The sequence below is a fragment of the Salmo trutta genome, chromosome 2 (assembly GCF_901001165.1).
Source record: "Salmo trutta chromosome 2, fSalTru1.1, whole genome shotgun sequence".
In the NCBI taxonomy this organism is placed as follows: Eukaryota; Metazoa; Chordata; class Actinopteri; order Salmoniformes; family Salmonidae; genus Salmo; species Salmo trutta.
This window is the reverse complement of record NC_042958.1, coordinates 55,267,638-55,289,739: the sequence shown is the minus strand read 5'-3', so window position 1 is coordinate 55,289,739 and position 22,102 is coordinate 55,267,638. Positions and strand designations below refer to the sequence as shown.

The following is a 22,102-nucleotide window of genomic DNA, read 5'->3' as shown; positions in this document are numbered from 1 at the left end:
TAATAGCAGTTTGTGTGTGTGTGTGTGTGTGTGTGTGTGTGTGTGTGTGTGTGTGTGTGTGTGTGTGTGTGTGTGTGTGTGTGTGTGTGTGTGTGTGTGTAGTATTTGCGAGTTTGTGGTTAGATTCCAGTGAGTGTACATCGAGCCTGTGCAAGAGAGTCAGTGCAAAATAAGGGAGTCAATGCAAATAGTCCGGATAGCCATTTGATTAATGGTTGTTCAGCAGTCTTATGTATTGGTGGTAGAAACTGTTCAGGAGCCTTTTGGTCCCAGACTTGGCGCTCCGGTACTTACTGCTTGCCGTGCGGTAGCAGAGAGAACAGTCTATGACTTGGGTGGCTGGAGTCTTTGACAATTTTTAGGGCCTTCCTCTGACACCGCCTGGTATAGAGGTCCTGAAGGGTAGGGAGCTCAGTCCTAGTGATGTTCTGGGCCGTACACATTACTCTCTGTAGCGCCTTGCAGTCGGATGCTGAGAAGTTGCCATACCAAGCGGTGATCAACCAGTCAGGCTCGGCCCTCCTGTTCCTGTAATCAAGAATCAGCTTTTTTGTCTTTCTCACATTGAGGGAGTGGTTGTTGTCCTGGCACCACACTGCCAGGTCGCTGACCTCCTCCCTGTATGCTGTCTCATCGTCATGGGTGATCAGCCATATCACCGTCGTGTTGGAGTCGTGTGTGGCCACACAGTCGTAGGTGAACAGGCAGTACAGGAGGGGACTAAGCACACACCCATGATGGGCCTCCGTGTTGGGGGTCAGTGTGGTGGATGTGTTGCTGCCTACCCTCACCACCTGGGGGCGACCCATCAGGAAATCCAGGATCCAGTTGCAAAGGGATGTGTTCAGTCCGAGGGTCTTTAGCTTAGTGATGAGCTTGGAGGGCACTATGGTGTTGAACGCTGAACAGCATTCTCACGTAGGTGTTCCTTTTGTCCAGGTGGGAGAGGGCAGTGTGAAGTGCAATAGAGATTGCGTCTTCTGTGAATCCGTTTGGGCGGTATGTGAATTGGAGTGGGTCCAGGATTTCTGGTATGATGGTGTTGATGTGAGCCATGACCAGCCTTTCAAAGTATTTCATGGCTACAGATGTGAGTGCTACGGGGCGGTAGTCATTTAGGCAGGTTACCTTGGCGCTCTTGGGCACAGGGACTATGGCGGTCTGTATAAAACATGTAGACATTACAGACTAAGTCAGGGAGAGGTTAAAAATGTCCGTGAAGACAGCTGGTCAGCGCCTGCTCTGAGTACGCATCCTGTACTGTGATAGTGTATACACACGAGGCTGGTGAGGGGAGAACGGCTCATAACAACGACTGGAATGAAGTGAATGGAATGGTATCAAACATAAGTAAACCATGTGTATGATGTTTTGACTTCATTCCATTACAGCCATTACTATGAGCCCGTCCTTCCCAATTAAGGTGCCACCAGCCGCCTGTGAAACACACAATAAATCCCTCTACTGTTGGCCACTAAGGCTATAGCACTTGCTATTGGACTGATTCATACAGTTAGTATGAATAGATAACTATTTTGTACCCTCTTGCAGTAACACTGACGTCCACACGGTGGCATCCCTGCTGAAGCTCTACCTCCGTGAACTTCCTGAGCCTGTGGTCCCTTTCTCCAAGTATGAGGACTTCCTCTCCTGTGCTCAGCTGCTGGCCAAAGACGTGGAGGAGGTAAGAGACACTTCTCTGCGCTAGTTCCAGTTCATGTTAGTATTCACACTATGACACCGAAGCCAAAGAACAGAACTGCTCTGTCATTCCATAGAAACCAGTGTTCAAGTACATGTTGTCTGTGTGAAGAAACAAGTGATGGTGATACTGTATCTTTTCATCTCATCTTTTAGGGTGTACAGGAGCTGGGCAAGCAAGTGAGCAATCTTCCTCCCGCCAACTACAATCTCCTGAAGTATATATGCATGTACGTCCACAAACATACAACTCCTTCTTTTGAAGATCTCAAAAATCGTATTTTATCACAGTGCCATTTTCATATCGTTTTAATTCCATCCCACCGTGCCATGCCTTCCTTTATAGGTTTCTTGACGAGGTCCAGTCTCACGCAAACAAAAACAAGATGAGTGTACAGAACCTGGCCACAGTATTTGGACCAAATATCCTCCGACCCAAAATGGAGGACCCGGTGGCTATTATGGAAGGTGTGAACTCTCATTCATTTTATATTATACTGATATTAATAGGCACTGTATTAATCATTTGAGACATTCCTAATATTTTTTTATACAACTGTCTGGGAGGTATGAGGCAGAGTAGATTAGCCTATGGAAAGCGAAGTACATTAGCCTAATTTGTAAGTCGCTCTGGATAAGAGCGTCTGCTAAATGACGTAAATGTAAATGTAAATGTATGGAAAGCAGAGTACAGAGAAACGTCACTATTGCATGTTATCTATTCATGACTCATCTTGTCTATCTCTAGTTCATAAAACATGTCAAATCTAAAGTAGAGCAGCGTTGTACAGTATAGTTCCTTATTGTTTTTTATTTCCTGTAAAGGGACCTCCCTAGTCCAAAGCCTCATGACCGTAATGATCAGTGAACATAACCGTCTGTACTCGGGGAGGGGGGAGCTGGAGGTCCTTGTTCCCCAGCCAGAGGTGACCCTCCAGGGCCAACGGCTCCAGCAGCACAGCATCGGTGGCTGGATCTCCGAGGAGGACCTCCAGAACTGCCCCACCAACCCCAACGAGGACCTCGCCTGCAGCAGCGCCTCTTCTCTGGACGCAAAGCTCTGTGCTGCCACCACCCCTCCACCTAGACTAGCTCCTTCAGGGAAGGGGGAGACGGTGGTCAGCCCCAGCAAGCAGACCAAGAACCTTCCCTCTTGGAAGTACTCCTTCAAGGGCACCTCAACACCACGGCCCCCTCCTCAGGCCGACGTCACCACCGTGTCCCCCAGTGGCAACTGGCTGATGAACGGGCTGTCCTCTCTGAGGAGCCACAGGCGCACCTCCTCGGGGGAGCGTGTCAGGGACTCCACCGGCTTTTCCCAGAGACTGTCCACCTACGACAACGTCACTTCTTCCTCCAGCATGGGCAGTGGCCCTAGTGTAGCCAGCACACCTTGGTCTACCTCCTCCTGTGACATCTCCACATCCGACTCAGGCAGCGAGCCCTCAGGGCCTAACTGTGGTAATGGGAAGGGTCTAGAGGAGTGCCAATGGCAGGAGCTAGCCTCACCCCAGGGCCCGGGCCAGGGTCAGAGGGGAGGCCGGGTGGAGGAGAGAGTTGGAGATAGGGTCTCAGAGCAAGAGCAGGACAGTAGTGAAGCCATGGAGCTGTGTGTTAGCAGTGCAGGCTGCAGTGACAACGGGAACACCATAGCCAATATGGTGGTGCCGTCCATCGTGACGCCAGAAGACCTTGATGGAGGCTCCAAAGCACTTACCAGCCTGGTGGAGGGTCTGAAGGATGAGCTGAGGAAACAGAAGGTGGCCTACGAGACCAGGATCAAAAAGTATGTCTGTAGCTTATTTATTGTACTATGGGGGTTTATAAGTCAGAATTTTGAATGAAACTTCTGAGAAACAGTTAATGTGAACATAACAACAAAATATGCACTGTCTGAGTAGATTGATTCCTAGTGTCCCAAAAAATCAAAGGACAAAAATATTTTCCCCTCCAAAATACTCAATATTGCTGTAAATCTGTCAACAATCTTTCTCGGGTGACTTGTATTGAGTGCCAGCTCTACATTTGTGTAAAATCAACATATGTGTGTGTGTGTGCCCCCGGCAGGCTGGAGGAGTCCAGTGCGGCGCTGTGTGCTCAGATGGAGCGTCTGGAGCAGGAGATGGAGCAGGAGAGAAAAAAGCAGCGGATGCTGGAGATCAAGCTCCGCAACTCAGAGCGAGCCCGTCACGACGCAGAGAACAGGAACCGGCTCCTGGAGAAGGAAATGGAGGACTTCTTCTCCACTCTGGGGGACCTGGCTCTGGGAGCAAGGACTAGTGACATTTAATAGCCCTGGTCATAGACCTCTATAGTCTCTTCCCACAGCCGAGTGCCATGAGTCTGGCAAGCAAGACTGACAACTACATGGACTCAGTGAATAATACTGCATGTTGTCCAACGCAGGCAGCTGCGTCTCTCAATGTTTCCTCAGGCCTCAAAGTGTGCCTATGACTACCACGAGTATCTATCTGGATGGAATTCCGTGTCGTTTGGTGACAAAGCCTCGGTCCTTGGTTTACTCTGGTCAACTCTGTCAGTATACTTTTAATGTAAAGCAAAGGGTTTCAACTTCTATCATTATGACTATACAATAATCCCTGCTGTGTTAATCATATGCTGCCTACAACAGTACACAATATGCAAATACAACATTACCAAAGCTGGACTCTGCTAAGGACCAGGGTTGAAGCCGCCATATTGGTTTGGGGCACATGAAGCTGACTACTGCCCTCGAAGGAACAATGAAGAAGTGTGCTGGCTGTGCCTTTGCAGACTTTTTGATTTCGATAAAATAAATTGTTGGGTGCTTGTCCAGAGGTGTAGTTAGTCAATTACTGTCAATAATACTCACATGGTACATGTATTGCTTAACTTTATCACTACTCCAAATTTGTTGAAGAGTCACATGACATCCTCAGTCACTTGCAGTAAGATGACAATCGCGGAGGTGCATAAAGGCCCCCATGTACTTGCCGCAAATACCTCGTTTGATAAGTTCGCTGTATTGCTCTCCTGTACTCCAGTGTTGTCGTTAGGACAGTATACATGATCCCAATTCTAGCTCCAAGACGCCGGCGATTTAAAAACAAAGAAGTATAATGTTCTGATTTATTGGCGTGTTGAACCATGTCGCAGGCTGTAGTTTAATAATCCAGTATATAGTGGTAAAACAAAGTCAAACCTGAATTCTGACATCTTTATGCACCGCCATTAATTGAACATTTTGAAAAAATGGTGTATACTTTAGTGAATGTAACTGTGTTGTTGATCAAGCCAGCCCTGTAAATTGAGCCTAAACAAATTCTTAAAACATTGATATAGATTTGAATGGATAACAATTATATTCATTTCCCAGAACATTCTCATGTGAGCGTTGCATGTGGTGAAAGTGTTGATAGAATCCCCTTTTTCAGCAAATGATTACTGCTACTGCATAGAAATGTCTTGAGGCTTGAACACGAAACATGATTTGGTTCTTGAAGACCACTATAAGCAGTATAATAATGTGCATTCATTAAGGTAATGTGACTATTTTTTGTTTTGTTTTTACATTTTATACAGACCCTTTTCATATGCTGTTCATATGCTACTGTTTACAAGGTGGTGTTTTGAAAGACGACCGTTATAGACAAGCGTCTAGTGTTCGCCCTGTTGATGATTGCAGTTGAAATGTGTATCTCTTAAAACAAACTTAGGCTGAATGTTTCTTGTGTCTTTGATTAAGATTTAAGTTGCTTATTTATTATGAATCTACACACTTGTAATGAATGGCATTATGGCAATCTAAGTAAATAAAGATGACAGGTGTCATTTCGTGACTGATACCTTATGTATGGGTCAGCAAGCTTGTGTTCAGTGCATCTTCTACTTAGCTCAGAGTGTCTTACAATTCCAACACATTATACCACATATTAAGATCAAGCGCAAAAAAAAACCTACAAATGCATGAGTCAAATTTTGTTTCTTTTATTTGCAGTACATGTTTTTTTTTAAGTTGGCATCATCAGATCCCAGTGTTTTTATTCCAGTAGTGTACTTTTCATTGGCTGCGGTCAGGATGCAGAGCCAGAAATGTTTAACTAGTTGCATAACAAACCAGCACCATATATATATATGAGTTTGTTTTTAGGCATTACTTATCTTTTACATTTTTTCCTTTATCATTATTTGGCCTTATCCCAATCAAAATCTATTGGCCATGCATGATATAACCGACTCTGGCCATAGATTAAGGACTGGTATAGGACTGATTACGTAACATCATAGATTAAAAGTCACAAGAAATCATCCGAATTCATAAAAAAGGAAAACATGGATTGACAGTACCAAACATTTCTCTACCTTCAGAAAAATACAAAGTAACAGGCTAGATCCATCACTTAGTTTACTACTAGCATAATTTGCAGAAGGTATTGCACATGAACTGTAAAAACAAGAGGGAAAAAGAGGGGGGGAGAAATGACATTTACATAAACAATTCTCTTTACTTCTAGGTGAAGTACACACCGTACACAACTAGAAGTTTCCTAACATTGACAATAGTACACTTTCAAATAAATAAATAACGGAATCTGTATTCACATGTCTTCGATAGCTAATCATGTGGGCAACTAGGTATCCAAGAACTTGTAGAAATTGAGTGTGAGGTAGTTCATCAAAGCCTACTTAAAAATCACAATTACAATTTTGAGAGATGTGATAGAAAAGCAAAAAGCCACAGGAAGTCAAACAATTCTGAATGTGTCCCTAATAATGCTGGGTTAAGAAACAGAAGAGCACTTAAAATAACAAAAAATGAATCATAATTATGAATTATAACACAGCTACTATAATAATGGATACATATGATTGGCTGTTATTCTGCATACCTTCCCCATCGACCATTCAACAACACACTACATGGTATTTTACATTCTGAAACAACTCTATAATTTAGCACAGGCATTCTTCAACGCCACCGCATAACAGCTACACTGCCACAGCCACCATTCAGCGCAAATACATTTGGTTTAATATTGAGGAAATGAGGGAAAACAGTATGAAAATTTCCCTCCTAAAATCATCAAGCACATTCTCATTATGCAAAGTAAAGCCGCAAACCATACACACCTACCAGTCATTGTAATTTTTTTTAAACGTATTTTACTTTGATGAAAGACCTACTTTGATAAAACTGCCCCCTTTTTGAAACATTTTCAAATATATGAGCTAAAATAATCAGAAGCATTCATCATCCTCTTGACAGAACATTGACCGTAAAGTTGGAGACTTACCAATGCTGTAGGAAAAGAAAATGTACAACACATTAACGATAAACACCTCAAATGTGATTGACTTATTTGTGGAAACTACTATAGTCATTATCAGGAACCGTTATTGACCTCGACACAACAGGACTACTCATCCTCTTCCTAGATACTCAGGAATGAATGCTTGACAAACTACAGGCACTTTTTCCTTTTAAAAGCTAAATGAAAAAAAACACTGTAAGGACACCATTATTGCATACAGTTCAGAATCACTGATTCACTTGGGTTTTGAGGTGGTTCTGTAGCTATTGTGTGATGTACTAAGCATAGGGTGACATTTATTTAGTGCATGCATACGTACAAGTTCTGCAAAGGGTTCAGCCAATTATCTTCTCCGAGATTCAGCTTATTACTTACGTATTGTACACTCATTTTCCAATTTGAAATGTTCAATACACTGCAAGCTGACTGCACACTTATATTACATGAATAACATGAGCAGAGATTAGGAACCTTGTTTCTTTAAATAGTTTGTTCCTGCGCTTTAAGCCTGCAGAATTTCCATCCCTCCAAAGACAACCAACATCACCACATACACAAGCCCTCTCTACGTCCCTGTTTTGGACTCAATCGAAACACATTCTTCATATACCTTCAACCGTCTCAAGTCATGTGTTCTAACTAGTAACATCCTATTTCTCACAAAGCTCCTCAGCATACACCTGTACAGTACGACCACTGCCACGTTTCTCAGTCCTAGCGTTCAACATAGCCCCACTGTCAAAGAAAGAGTAAACCTGTAGAAAATAATCACTGGAGAATAACTGACCAGTGCAGAGGAAGCAGTGCCTTCAGCACTGACAAACAAAGAAAATGATCAAAAGCTCCTTAGTTTCCTTTCTGGACCTATCTGCGCCATTTCCGTCATATCTGTAACACCCATAACATGGAAAAGAAAATTCAGACAAAAATTCAACAACAAAAAAGAAATACTAAATGTCTTCTCTTACCAAAAGAGAAAATGGTTCAGGAATCTAACAGCATTTTGAGATATTTTAAGACTAAACTAATGACAAAATAAAAAAAAGAAAGCGGTTTGATAAACAGTTTTTTTTTTTCAAGGAGGTAGTGACTCACGAGGAAAACCGTTTTTTTTTTTTTACAAATAAATCTAAAGTATATCTCAAAATCCAACCCAATGGATATGCATTAAACAATATTCTATATGAAAGAGATTAGAATAGACAAAGAAATAGTACTATTCGGAAGGGGAGTACTAAAATCATAAATGTATCAATTAAATGATGGTTAGAATGGCTCACTGCAAACTAAATTTGAAAAAAATATATTCACCATAAAATCTGTACAAACTCATTCTACATTGATATGGCCAGTTGAAACAGCAGTAGCTTGAAATAGAAGTAGATGAAACTAAAAACAAAGATACAAAATGAAAGCATCTAAAAAGCTTTTACAGACGTTCTCAAAATATCACCATTGGCCAAAACTGCAGCATAGTGAAATCATAAAGTTCTTAGGTTAAAAATAAGTTGATATTACAGCCTGGACTAAAAAATATTAATAAAATGTAATAAAAATGACTCTGTAGTAGTACTTTAAGGGGAATTATTATTTTTTTTCTTCTTTTTTTTTTACAAACAAACAAACAAACAAACAAACAAACAAACAAACAAACAAACTGGCCTAAACTCTACACCATTGAAGACAAGCGGAGGGACTGGTGAGACAGGGACCAGGGCAGGGTGATGGTCATCTGCAGCAGCCCAGCGGGTCCGTGTTAGAGGCCGTCTCCAGGCTGCTGTCTGTGTCCGAGGCCAGGGTGGGGTCGGTGGACATGGAGGACACATCGTTGGCGGATGAGGACGACGCAGAAGGGTGCTGCTGGAAGCTGCTGCTCACTGCTGCACCTGTGCTACATGTATGGAGAAACAGAGAGGGGGTATCAAGTCAGACTTAAACCACTTCTGGTTAGGCAGAAAGAGCAGAGGTTCTTCATTAAGAGCTGGATCTGGAACAGAAGTCAACTACGGGCAATTTGTTGCTCCCACACATAGTACTCTAGAACCAGGTCATTTCTCTGACCATAGGACCTGACCAGGAACAACTCTGGGCCCTAGTTATAGAGTATAACTATCAGAGTTTGAGTGCTAAGTTGCCCTTGGAGAAAACTCTCTAAACTAACCTAAAGACGCTGGTTGTCCCCGGATCACTCCATTCTTCGTTCTCTCCTCCCAGTCCTGGACCTCCATGTATATCAAATCTGCAATGGATCACAAGATTTAGTAAAAAAAGTGACTACAGTTGAACTTCTGGTAACTACACCTAAACTCCCAGGTTTTCCAAAAATTCTTGTCAGAAGGTTCCTGGAATTAGGAGGGAACAAGCAGGATATCTGGGAATCTTCCAACTGGGATTTCTGGAAAACCTGTGAATCTCGGGAATTTTGCAACCCTAGACATGAGACATAAACCTAAGAAGAACATGACAGACAGAAACATTGCTAGCATGATATGACACAGAGTCCACACTTGAGAATAGAGCCAATAAACAGAGCTCTGCTAGACTCGGGTGTGAATGCCCTGTCGTCATTATCACGCTCCCAGAGGAAGCAGGGTTAGATCACCAGACCAGGTTTAGATTAGACAGACAGGGAGGGATAGGATGCACCATAAACACGTCTCACTTTAGACAGGCTTTTTTTTAGGACAGACAGACAGACAGACAAAGGGCAAAACCTGCATAAAACTCAAATATTAAGATTGAATGTCCCACGAGAACATCTTGAGATGTAGATTCTTAGTAGAATAATGTGCAATTGTAATGTAACAAAGTGGAAACATTTAAACATGCTCAAAGTGTATGAATCAAAGCATGGGTAAGAAAAATGGCTTCTCTCGCTTTCTACTGTACCTTTCCACTCCTCCACCGTGTGCTCCCTCTCATCCAGCTGCTTGTCTGTGATCAGCGGTGGGGGCTGCAAGAGGAACAGGACAGGGCACAGTGTACTTTAAGTGGGGTGACATGGGGAATGTTGGCCTTCTCTTCACTTGGCTGAGTCACATTCAAATTTGATACTTTTGTGCAAGGCGCTGCACTGCAGCCAAATCTACACGTCTCAAGGCCGATTTTGTCAGTTGTGAGGAATGCTTGCATACGAGGGACTGAGTGAAGTGCAACATCTCATTCTCCACCCCCGCACTTTACGGTAGCCGGGGTCTGATTGGTTGACAGAGGAAAAACGGCAAGTGCACTCTCGGTGATGACGACCTGGCTGTCAATGGATGTCAAATCCAGAGCCCCTGCTTAAACATTCAGGGAGTTTTATGATCTGATCCGGGCTAAGCTTTTCCCAGGCAGGCAAACTCACAGGGCTTTCATCATTTTGCATGTGGCTGTTTTGACCTTCCCTCTTATTGTGAATCACCATTCAATGTGTATTTCGAGGCATTTGCACGCATAAAAACACACACACAGTAGATCTGAAGAGTCATGTTATTATCTAACGTAAGAGTAGATCATTAACACAAGAACCACCCCTCCACGCCCACATAATGGGCCAGTAAGTGCTTACCGCCTCCACTTCAGTTGGATCATACCACACGTTGATGTAGGGGTGCTGGAGAGCCTCGCTCACAGAGATCCGTTTGGATGCATCTATTACCAGCATCTTCGATAATAGGTCCCTGGCTTGACTTGCTGCGAGACAATTGAGACAAATAGAGAAATTAATGGCGTGGGTAAATTCCCCTCTCATTCCCTCGGCTGACATTCACTGTGCTGATAAATTAGTGTAGTGGGCCAGAATAGAGTCCCTTAGTCAAACATGATCCGAATCAAAGCAGAGTAAGGCTTCAAACCACTACATAAAATACTATTCATGATCATCAGACTACTTTCCGTGGAATTTCCAATTGATCACATAAGCCGGACTCGATTAGTTAGTGCATATCAGAGACAGTGTTAGGAACATAATATACTTATATTCAGCAAATAACTGACTACTATATATGGGATATTCTAGTCATACAGACATGTATGAGACATTTTGCATCTCACAATGACACACCATACTGCAGTTTCCATGCTTGGGGTGTCCCCCAGGGGCGTGTGCTCTCCCCGCTTACCTTTCAGTTTGTTGTGCTCTGAGTCGGCTGGGAAGAGGACATCGGGGAAGAGCTTCTCGAAGGTATAGCCGGCATAGCGGGGTCTGTTTTCCACGTAAGTCCTCACTGACTGGTTGAGCTTCATCAGGAACTCCTGACTTGGAGTCCCCAGCTGCTCGATCACCTTGTTCCACTGATCAATATCTGACGTTCCAACATGTAAGAAAAATGCTGCAAAGGGCTTTTCAGAGGCTTTTCACAAGCGGAATATTGGCAAGGTTTTGTGCTTGTAGTTGGGATAAAGGAGGAGGATTACAGACACTGGACACAGAGGAGGCAAATTTCTTTCACTGTTGACTTTGTAGAACAACTGTGATTGAGGAACCAAGGGAAATCTGTTCGATCACCTCTTCTCCAGTGAGACGGACACAAAGAAGACTGAAAACAGAGCCACAAGCCTCGATGTGGGACTGTGTAATGAGGTGAAGTGATCAGAACACTTTTCCCTTGAGTTGAAATGGCCGCCGACAGGTACAAACACTTTCACATATACCCAACCCAGTGGAAAGTAATTTGGATGGAGTGAAAGGTCGCTGGTTTCAAATCCCTAAGCAGACTAGGTGAAAAATCTGTCGATGTGCCCTTGAGCAAGGGACTTAACCCTAATCGATCCTGTAACTCGCTCTGGTTAAGAGCATCTGCTAAATGACTAACATGTAAATGCAGAACGATACGCTGACCACCAGAACACACACATAACAAACTTGCATACACACAAATATTCACACACACAATGGAGGGACGACGAGGGTCCAGGGAAGGATACGATCTGTGCCTGGGAACAACACACTACCTCGGACCATTTCTGCCATGATGCAGCCAATAGACCAGACATCAACTGAAAAATGGAATGACAACCAAATTAGCATGCAGAACTCAAAGCAATCCAAATGAAAAAAAAATGTAATCATAAAACAAGGAAGTAATTACGATGCAGACAAGGTGATGTGTGTGAATACAAACAAAGAAAATGAAGGCATGCCAACTCTCATGTCAAACCGCTGTCAGTGTCCGACTAGGTAGTGCATCATGATAAGGTGAGGGGTTTTTGGTTCACTATCTGGCATATTATTAAACAAAGTGGAAGTGGGCCAAAGAACTGCCTACATTGGCTTTCTTTTTTTACATTGGCCACATAACATTGGCTTTCGACTAGCAAGACACTGACACCCGAGGCCTGCCGAAACTGTATTATGACAGCAGAAATGCATAACACCCTCAAGATTCTCACTGGGGCAAATTAATACTATCAATTTAATAGACAAAGGCCACGTTTTGATAATTGATAAAAGATCCACCATTGATATTAGATGTTCTGTGTTAGGACAAGGTCCATTTCTTATTTTATGCCAAAATGGCTGCTTATCTTTGAAGAAGAACATCAAACAATATGATTTAAAAGGGTATCTTTTGCAATTGTCTTGGTAAAAAAATGAAAGTGCAAAACACTGTTGAATTCAATTTCAGGTGCTTGTTGCATAAGTCAGAAGTGCATCAAGCTACAGCACTGGGTGCTTTGGGGGATAGAGGGAAGGTGTGGGGGTGTCAGGCATATCAAAAGAGAAATAGAATTGACAAGCCTTCTAAAATAAACTCTGACGTTTTTTTCAAATGCAGAACTGAACTGCTTCAAGCAGCACAAGGATACAATCCCTTCCTGGGAAAAGGATTTTGTGGCGAACCATTTCTGCCATAATGCAGCCCACAGCCCAAATATCCACTAAATATGTGTAGCATAGAAAGAGGGAGAAGAAGAAAGGCAAAGCAACAAGTCAGCAGGAAAGTTTGGGTCGTTTTTAGACACTGCAGGGATGCCCATATTTTCAGGCAGTTTTTTTCCTCATACTTAATTTCTGAATTTTATCGCAGCGAGTCCAATGATTCGGAGATATCAAGCCCCATCACATCTGCACATTCTTGCAGTAAACATTAATTGCTAAAGGCAAGCCGGACTAGGGACTGGATCACACTATCATCTAGTCCAGTTGCGCTGTCTCTGGACAGCCTCCTAGAAAACACAAGCACTACACCTGCTGTGCACTGGCTCTCTATGCAGCAGGAAAGGAACCCACAACGCATAGCCAGGCGTACCACCTACCCCTCTGACTGCAACACTGACACGGGAGGAGGGGGGTGTGGCTGTGAAGGTGGGTGGGTCTCAGGACCTTGTGGGCGGGGCATGCGACAAACAGCGTTCTGCAGCACGCACAGCTCCAATTGGCCGATCCCTCGGTCGCTCACTCACCGTTGGCCTGGTAACCCATGCCCAATATGACTTCAGGGGCACGGTAGTAGCGGGTCACCACGTACGGGGTCATCAGGAGGCCCGTGGCCGCTGTCCTGGCCAATCCAAAGTCCAGGATCTTCAGCGTGCAGTCAGACTTTACCACGATGTTGCTGGGTTTCAGATCCTAAGGTTGGAGGACAGGAGGGGGATACGCTTTAGATGGATAACTCTCTACCGATGCTTAAGTTCCATTCACACCACACCAGGCCAATGAAATGCATTTGATTTTTATTTTATTCTCCAAAGGTGAATGCATTGTAAGAGAAGGGACAACTTTAGGAATACACAGGAGGACTGGGTCATATTAAGGTTGCTTGGCCAGGCAAGGTGTGGTGGTGTGTGCCCACCCTGTGTATGATGCCCGCGGCGTGAAGGTGCTTGATGCCACACAGCATCTGGTAGAGCAGATAGGACAGCCGCTCGTGGTCCAGCTCCATCTGAATCACCTGGCACAGGTTGGCATCCATCAGCTCCATCACAATATACCTGGGGACGGATACAGAGGAGAGGGAAGGGAGGGTGGATGACATTACACAGAAAGGTGTGCAGTGCATACACAGGCAGACGCACACAGATACACGCACACACATGAAAGAATATGCGCAGAGTGCACACGTCTCGCGCTCTCACTCACACACCAGGGCTTCAGACTGTGACCATTTAATTGTTCTGACTGGTGCAAGCTGCACATTCTACCTGGTCACCTCAATCAAAACGTCCTATTTCTGGGTGGATAAAACCATGAATTTGTTCAACAGTAAAGTGCATTATTCTCATGATTCCTGTAATAAAAGTGTACCTGCTTGTTTTGCTGTAATGAGTGAGCCTCTCACACTCTCTCCTCCCTTTATATCATTTCAATTGCAATTACGGGGGAAATGCCAAGAGTGTGAATGCCAAGAGTGTGCAAAGCTGTCATCAAAGCAAAGGATGGCTATTTGAATAATCTGAAATATATTTTGAATTGTTTAACACTTCTTTGGCTACTACATGATTCTATGTGTGTTATTTCATAGTTTTGATGTCTTCACTATTATTCTACAATGTAGAAAATATAAAAATAAAGAAAAACCCTTGAATGAGTACGTGTTCTAAAACGTTTGACCAGTAGTTTGTCTTTGTGCGTACTACCGTTCAAAAGTTTGGGGTCACTTAGAAATGTCCTTGTTTTTGAAAGAAAAGCTAATTTTTTCGTCCATTCAAATAACATCAAATTGATCCGAAATACAGTGAACACATTGCTAATGTTGTAAATTACTATTGTAGCTGGATTTTTTAATGGAATATCTACTTAGGCGTACAGAGGCCCATTATCAGCAGCTATCACTCCTGTGTTCCAATGGCACAATCCAAGTTTATCATTTAAAAAGACTAATTGATCATTAGAAAACCCTTTTGCAATTATGTTAGCACAGCTGAAAACTGTGGTTCTAATTAAAGAAGCAATAAAACTGGCCCTTAGACTAGTTGAGTATCTGGAGCGTCAGCATTTGTGCGTTCGATTACAGGCTCAAAATGGCCAGAAACCAAGACCTTTCTTCTGAAACTCGTCAGTCTATTCTTGTTCTGAGAAATGATGGCTATTCCATGCGAGAAATTGCCAAGAAACTGTAGATCTCGTACAATGCTGTGAAGTACTCCCTTCACAGAACAACTAACCAGAATAGAAAGAGGAGTGGGAGGCCCCGGTGCACAACTGAGCAAGAGGACAAGTACATTAGAGTGGCTAGTTTGAGAAACAGACGCCTCACAAGTCCTCAACTGGCAGCTTCATTAAATAGTACCCGCAAAACACTGGTCTCAACCTAAAAAGTGAAGAGGAGACTCCAGGATGCTGGCCTTTTTCTTTGCATGGTTGCAAAGAAAAAGCCATATCTCAGACTGGTCAATAAAAGAAAAGATTAAGATGGGCAAAAGAACACAGACACTGGACAGACGAATCTAAGTTTGAGGTGTTTGGATCACAAAGAACATCATTCATGAGATGCATAAAAATGAAAAGATACTGGAAGAGTGCTTGATGCCATCTGTCAAGCATGATGGAGGCAATGTGATGGTCTGGGGATGCTTTGGTTGTGGTAAAGTGGGAGATTTGTACAGGGTAAAAGGGATCTTGAAGAAGGAAGGCTATCACTCCATTTTGCAACGCCATGCCATACATTGTGGACGGCGCTTAATTGGAGCCAATTTCCTCCTACAACAGGACAATGCCCCAAAGCACAGCTCCAAACTATGCAATAACTATTTAGGGAAGAAGCAGTCAGCTGGTATTCTGTCTATAATGGAGTGGCCAGCACAGTCACCGGATCTCAACCCTATTGAGCTGTTGTGGGAGCAGCTTGACCGTATGGTATGTAAGAGGTGCCCATCAAGTCAATCCAACTTGTGGGAGGTGCTTCAGGAAGCACGGGGTGAAATTGACAACTAGACTGCCAAAGGTCTGCAAGGCTGTAATTGTTGCAAATGGAGGATTCTTTGACAAAAGCAAAGTTTGAAGGACACAATTATTGTTTCAATTAAAAATCATTATTTATAACCTTGTCAACGTCTTGACTATATTTCCCATTCATTTTGTAACTCATTTCATGTATGTTTTCATGGAAAACAAGGGCATTTGTAAGTGACCCCAAACTTCTGAACGGTAGTGTGTGTATGTTTATATATATAAATACATAAAGCGCTCTTTGAGAACTAACAATCAAATAACAGCTAGACAGTCAGGGAGAATCTAAAATGTAAAAATGTAAACGGTCATTCAGGCCACATGTCCATTGATTTTGTTATAATGTTTGAGCAGAGGAACACAGCACCAGCCATGGCAAAATGCATAGAATTGCAGGAAATTATCTTTAAAACTGCAATAGTGTTTCTCAGCTCCATGCCAAACTGTGTAGATTAAAAACTGCAAGTTACCTTTCTAGCTAATAACCTATGTTAGAGTTTACACTTCCTCTTCCAATAAACTGTGGGGAGGTTAAAATAATAACTGTTGACCAAATCTATTCATTTTAAAATGTTGATTACTTCTACTTGCCATTACCCAATGATAAGACAAAAAGTGATATTTCTTTTTTTTGTTAACATATGGTGTTGGTCCCTTGGTCACCGGTTTGCCTGGGCAAGAAAGGTTTGAAAAGCCCTGGTCTATTACACGTCTTAATAAAGCATTGTAAATGACTCCATAATGACTCAGATGTATTCTATTGTGTGATGCTGCAGGATACACACACACACACACACACACACACACACACACAGGAGTGGGCTGCTCCTCCGTCATAGTGAAACGGGCAGTTTACCCCCCAGCCATGATGTTCATTTTTCTTTTTAGATACAAATCAGAAAGAGAGATTCTCAAAGTACCTCCCTCCGCTCTGAGAATTAATCACATTTCCTCCCATGCACTACAATGTACTAACCCTTCAGTTATCCCACAATAGACCCTGATCCCCACTACACTGCACAAAAAAAACACACATCCAAAATATACTTTTGGCCATTTCAGCACTACAGCCTACCAGGGAACAGAGATCATAAAGTATTGCAATTTATCCTTATTGATTTTATAAGCAAAGGTGACGATGACGTTACTTACACATCTTGAAATTCTTCCAGCGTCTTCTGTGGCGTGAATACATTTAATAGGCCGATAATCTGTGGAGATATAAGATGCATCAGTGCATCATAGTTCTGTGAGCAGCGTATGTAGCAACATTGCATTTCATGCTGACAATACGCTGCCTAAGGGCGCGCTAAAACTACAGAGGGGTTCTTCCGAAAATCAATTAACACTACATAAAATAGACAATGGCAATTTAGAAAAATGGAAACATCAAGAATTCATGTAAGAGCTACAAGAGGATAGCAACATTCTAGAATGATCTGTGATGATCTTACATTTTGCTTCAATTGTACAAGAGTAAATGCTTTCGCAACTTTCTTTTCTATAAATTGGGACAACTCCCTTTCCTACTTGCTGTTCCCCTTTTTCTATCAGACACACAGATTGAGAGAGGTAAATAGCTTACGTTCTTATGGTTGACACATTTCATGAGCACCAGTTCTCTGTAAGCTCTTTTGGCATGAGTCTGGTTCTGGAAAGGCCGGCTGAGTTTTTTAATTGCCACATTTCGTTCAAGGTTGTGGTCATATGCTGAGCTGGAAACACAAAAATACAAATGTTTGTCCCTACTTTATGATGTATCTGAAGAAGGCTAGCATGGCCAAACATCAATGTCTTAAATATATATGTTTTTTTTAATGAAAGATGAGTTTTGTTCCTTATTTCCCACATCCTAGATCAATATCAGGGTCCAAATGATTGAAGTGTAATACTGGACCAATGGCAAACATATAGCATATAAACAAACTTAAAGCAGCTAATAACGTATCATATTGACGTCCAATGCCATTTCAACCTACAGCAGCTAATAACGTATGAATCACATTGACTTCCAATCACATTTCAAATAGCTGGCAAATTGTGATATTTTATAGTACGATTCAGACGAGATCTTCTTTCCCAGAGTAACACACACAGTTCTAACATAGCCACTGGAAAATGAGCATTGGGCTACAGGGCATCTCTTTTCCTTTCCAATTCACAGCTCCGTCTACTCACCAGACAATCCCCTGTGCCCCGGAGCCTATGGGTCTTAAATTCTGGTAGCGCTTCAAAACCGTAAAAGTGGAATCCCCGACGTCTAAACTGTAATACTCCTTTTCACGCTTATTCCGATTCATGATGAAATCTGGACAAAGTGTGTGTTTTGGGCATCCAAGTGGGACTTCTGTCTCAAGACCTAAGACAGAGGGAGAAGAAACAGAAAGATAAAAAAGCAATTAGCATATTATCAGCTTATTACCTGGACCTTTCAAGCCATAGCTGTCAATCTATGGGAATACGATTGACAGAGGCTGCATTGTGTGTCAAAATTAACGAGGCGAAATGATTCAGTATATGAGAGAAATCAAGTCCTCCCTGAATAGTGATGACATTTGGGTCATTTAGGTTAGCGAGGGTATACGGTGTTACACATACAGTTAATCTAAAAAAAGGTTTAAATGCATTACAACACATTATAGTTCTGGGTTTATAGGATTAGCTGGTATTTTATATCCCATCATAAGTCAATATACTGTACAAATTCATTCCAGGATTTGGATCACAGCTTTCATAAATGTAAAACCAGAGCACTGTAAAGCAAAACACCAGCACAGCAAACTGTCTGGTACCACCAATCAATTGTGGTCTAAACAGGGACCAAATGTTTCAGCCACAATTGTGTTAGTCTAAGCTGGCTAAACCTTCAGCTGTAGAAGCATACATCCTGCTTCTACAGCTTTAAAAACATCTCCAATATGAGAAAACAGAGAGGCATTTCCTGAGGTTCGTGGCAGTGCTTTGCTAGCATTTGAACTAGGGCTGTGAAGATCCCAGTGTCGCAATACGTTTTCCATGGCAAAAATGAAAACACAAAGCAGACCACACTCTGGTCCTTTAAAAACCTGCTGTATGTAAAATACTGCGTGGAAAAGCAGGGAAAATAAATACATGTGACTGGATGACACTAAAAGTATGTTTATTTCCAACATTAGGGCTGATTTCCTAAAGAAGTTAAATCCACTTCGTGTTTTGATTCCTCGCCACAATAGTAACAAGTCGTCCGGGCTCGATTTTAACATAGAAAATGTAAAACATATACACAATGTCTTTAGATGATTGTTCGGGTGAGATATTGGCCAGCGCTAGAAAAGTCCACCACTGTCCGAAGCCCATTTGAGCCGGCAGAAATGTACATTTAAGACTCATTGTTCAGGCAAATGGAAGGAAGTATTGAGGCAGAGAGAGAAAAGGAGAGCGGGAGGGAGCGCTGGATTTGATAAGGAGCTAGAAGAAGAAATCATTAGTCAAATCTAGAACATTTGTGCTGAGGGCATTTTCACTGGCTGATGGCTGCACGGTCAACAGACCATGACTTGACCTCCATACGCCTATACAGCCACCCCCTTCCCCTTTTCCACATGAAGGGGCGTTCAGCAGGGTTTTTTCATCCCGGTTGAAAGGCATGTCAACGGCCTGAAGCCCTGCTATGAGATGGAGGGACTAAAACAGGGTTTGGAGAAGCCTGAACAAAATGCTTTGCCAAATTCAAAATGAAATCGTTTCCGTGCAGTCGCTCCATCCAATTGTGTGCTCTGGAGCAGAACGAATGGCGGTGTGAACAACAGGATGACCATAGTAATACAGTCGGATTAAATTGAATGATATGCGTGTAATTTTATTAAAACAACATGAATTACACTCTTTTTTTCCGTCACATTATCACTGGAATGTGAGCATTTTTATGACATGTCAGTTGGTCTTTAGATGTGAAACTTAGATGAGTGCTGCTTCAAATCACAGAGAATCTGAGAGAATATGCGATCAGAGGGAGGCAGAGAACCATAGCCATGAAGCATGTCGTCGTGCTACATCGACGCTGTTTCAAGGTCTCTCACTAATCACACGTCCGTGGTGTGGGGCATTTCAGTAAAATGGGGGCCATTTCATTTCAAGGAATAAATTAAATGCATAACTGGAAGAAAGCTGAACATGAAAATGGGTTGTTCAGCTTTCAAACCATTCAGGGCCATCCATGACTCTCTTTCATACCACAATGCCCAGCTGGGGTCTACATCTTGCCTAAATGAATATGACTTCTCACATTATCTGATGTGTTTTTCTGGGATTCACCAGCCTACTTTTCCAGCTAATGAAGATACTGAAGCCTATCACCACTGAGAGCAGACATCAGCATTAGAAGCAATGTGCCAAAAGCCTCTGGCCTCATCTGTTATGGAGGTCATTCTTCTATAGGACACACCTGGAATGGTCAATGAAGGTGTCCAAAATCCTTCAAAAACAACATGCGACACTAAACATCACCGAAATTGTATTCATCTTTAATTGAATAGATAGTCAAATTAAGATATGATTGAACCATATTTACATGATAAATAGCGTTCTTATTGAGATAGATGGTTGTCGATGTGACCATAATATCGTCGATTCATTATTCTGCTCTTCTTAGGTATATTGGATGAAATGTAGACAAATTGCAGCTATACACCTCTCACTTGTTTAATAGAAATCGACTTGACGTACTAGCAGCAGGCAATAAGTTAACTTGCACTCACAAGTTTATACTAGTCCATTGGTGGTAGGCTAACGTTAATTGTCAAAAGCCCATTTATGACCGAATGGTGGGCTTGTGATTCTTATTCATTTTAGAAATTATGGTGATGTTACAAATCCAAATATAGCATGGCAAATGTAACCACGCCGTTGATGTTGTCAGGAGCCTATATACCAGGTCGTTGTTACAATGTAGCACTAGCTCTTAGCAGTTAGTTAAAGTCTTACAATGTAACGTTAGCGCATTTTGTAGCCGCTGGTGCGCGTTTGAGAATATCCAATAGCCATCTTTTTTTTACGCGGTGCATGTCTTTAAAATTACAATAGGCATATAAGCCAAAACTTGACAATATGGTCCAGCTAGCTGATTGCAGTTATTTAATGTATTTTCTGTGTTCTTTGCAACCCATCAGTGCTAATACCCTCCCCCACTGCTAACAATAACATGTCTTATAAAGGATTAATATCGAACTCACCCTACTCCAAAAGAACGCGTTAGAAATTCCAAAACTGTCAAACCGCGGTTTCTGGTCTTTCGTTGAAATATACAGCAGAATGTTTGAAGATATTATATTATTTTTTGCTTAGTAGGACAACCTCTGAATCCACTGCGTTTCCTTCCACTGGCAGGCCTGGGTCTGCAAAATACATGTGTACTACGTAGCCTAATCTTTGAGTCCGTGACACAGAGGCAGTTTCTGCCATTTCATACCGATGTCGTCGAAACCTTGCGATGTTTGCCGGAAGTTGCCGATGAGAACTAGGTGACATTCAAGAGCAAATCGTCCTGCGGTGTTGTATAGCCTGCGGTAGCCTACCTCTCACAGTATTAGTTTATGTAGCAACACTATGCAGGACAAATTAAAGGCATTTAGGCATTTCACCTCTGTGATCTCGCCATAATAAGCACACGCACTTACGCTAGTGCATAGAGCGAGAGAGAACCTACAGCAGCACCTAGAACTTCTGCACAGATTCTGCCAGACCTGGGCCCTGACAGTAAATCTCAGTAGAGCAGTGGTCCCCAAACTTTTCATAGTCCCGTACCCCTTCAAACATTCAACCTCCAGCTGCGTACCCCCTCTAGCACCAGGGTCAGTGCACTCTCAAATGTTGTTTTTTGCCATCATTGTAAGCCTGCCACACACACACTATATGATTCATTTATTAAACATAAGAATGAGTGTGAGTTTTTGTCACAACCCGGCTCGTGGGAAGCCGGCTGCGACAGAGCCTGGACTCGAACCCAGAATCTCTAGTGACACAGCTGGCAGGATATTCTGAGCACAGCCCTACCCAGAAATCTGTCAGTGGCTTCTGATTAAATAACATTTTCACAGAACCACTTGTTGCAATTTCGACGAGGCTCTCTTGTTCAGATTTCGGGAAGTGGACTGGAAGCAGGGCAAGGGATAACGAATCCAGTTGTTTGTGTCGTCCGTTTCGGGAAAGTACTGGCGTAATTGCGCAACCAGCTCACTCAAGTCCTTCGCTATATCAC

The 22,102-nt window shown here is 42.6% G+C and overlaps 2 protein-coding genes across 12 annotated transcripts in view; one reads left to right on the top strand and one right to left on the bottom strand.

Moving 5' to 3' along the window:
• The window catches only part of LOC115157710 (rho GTPase-activating protein 22), a 35,907-nt gene extending 30,359 nt beyond the window's left edge, over positions 1–5,548 (top strand). For 6 of the 7 annotated variants that reach the window (XM_029706163.1, XM_029706169.1, XM_029706177.1 and 3 more), the window contains 5 exons: positions 1,552–1,684; positions 1,858–1,931; positions 2,048–2,169; positions 2,527–3,487; positions 3,769–5,548. In XM_029706163.1, coding sequence (XP_029562023.1) covers positions 1,552–1,684; positions 1,858–1,931; positions 2,048–2,169; positions 2,527–3,487; positions 3,769–3,991 — 1,513 coding nt within the window. In that variant the 3' untranslated portion in view covers positions 3,992–5,548. Of the gene's footprint in view, positions 1–1,551; positions 1,685–1,857; positions 1,932–2,047; positions 2,170–2,526; positions 3,488–3,768 lie in introns of those variants that run through there. The other variant, XM_029706190.1, reaches the window with a different exon arrangement.
• A 106-nt stretch (positions 5,549–5,654) lies between these two features.
• On the bottom strand, positions 5,655–21,301 carry LOC115157756 (mitogen-activated protein kinase 8). Of its 5 annotated transcripts, none has more exons than XM_029706202.1 (12): positions 21,078–21,301; positions 18,046–18,226; positions 17,453–17,582; positions 17,020–17,078; positions 13,772–13,910; positions 13,383–13,548; positions 12,786–12,857; positions 11,099–11,281; positions 10,546–10,670; positions 9,885–9,948; positions 9,157–9,234; positions 5,655–8,890 (listed from the first exon to the last, which is right to left on the bottom strand). In XM_029706202.1, the coding sequence occupies exons 2-12, from the start codon at positions 18,165–18,167 to the stop codon at positions 8,724–8,726; spliced, it is 1,305 nt and encodes a 434-aa protein (XP_029562062.1). In that variant the 5' UTR covers positions 18,168–18,226; positions 21,078–21,301; the 3' UTR covers positions 5,655–8,723. The 5 variants fall into 5 exon arrangements, with proteins under 5 accessions (XP_029562062.1, XP_029562071.1, XP_029562057.1 ...); XM_029706211.1 differs by having other exon boundaries at positions 5,655–8,881; XM_029706197.1 differs by lacking the exon at positions 12,786–12,857 and adding an exon at positions 11,904–11,975 and having other exon boundaries at positions 21,078–21,298.
• Between the last annotated feature and the right edge of the window lie 801 nt (positions 21,302–22,102).

Excerpts from the sequence above, each read along its gene's own strand:
- LOC115157756 (XM_029706202.1), bottom strand. The coding sequence starts at position 18,167 with ATGAATCGGAATAAGCGTGAAAAGGAGTATTACAGTTTAGACGTCGGG. Across the intron at positions 11,282-12,785 it reads CCTTTTCCCAGGAAGGGATT|ATATTGATCAGTGGAACAAG; the intron begins GTATCCTTGTGC and ends TTGGAACGTCAG. Across the intron at positions 9,235-9,884 it reads CACGGTGGAGGAGTGGAAAG|ATTTGATATACATGGAGGTC; the intron begins GTACAGTAGAAA and ends GATCCATTGCAG.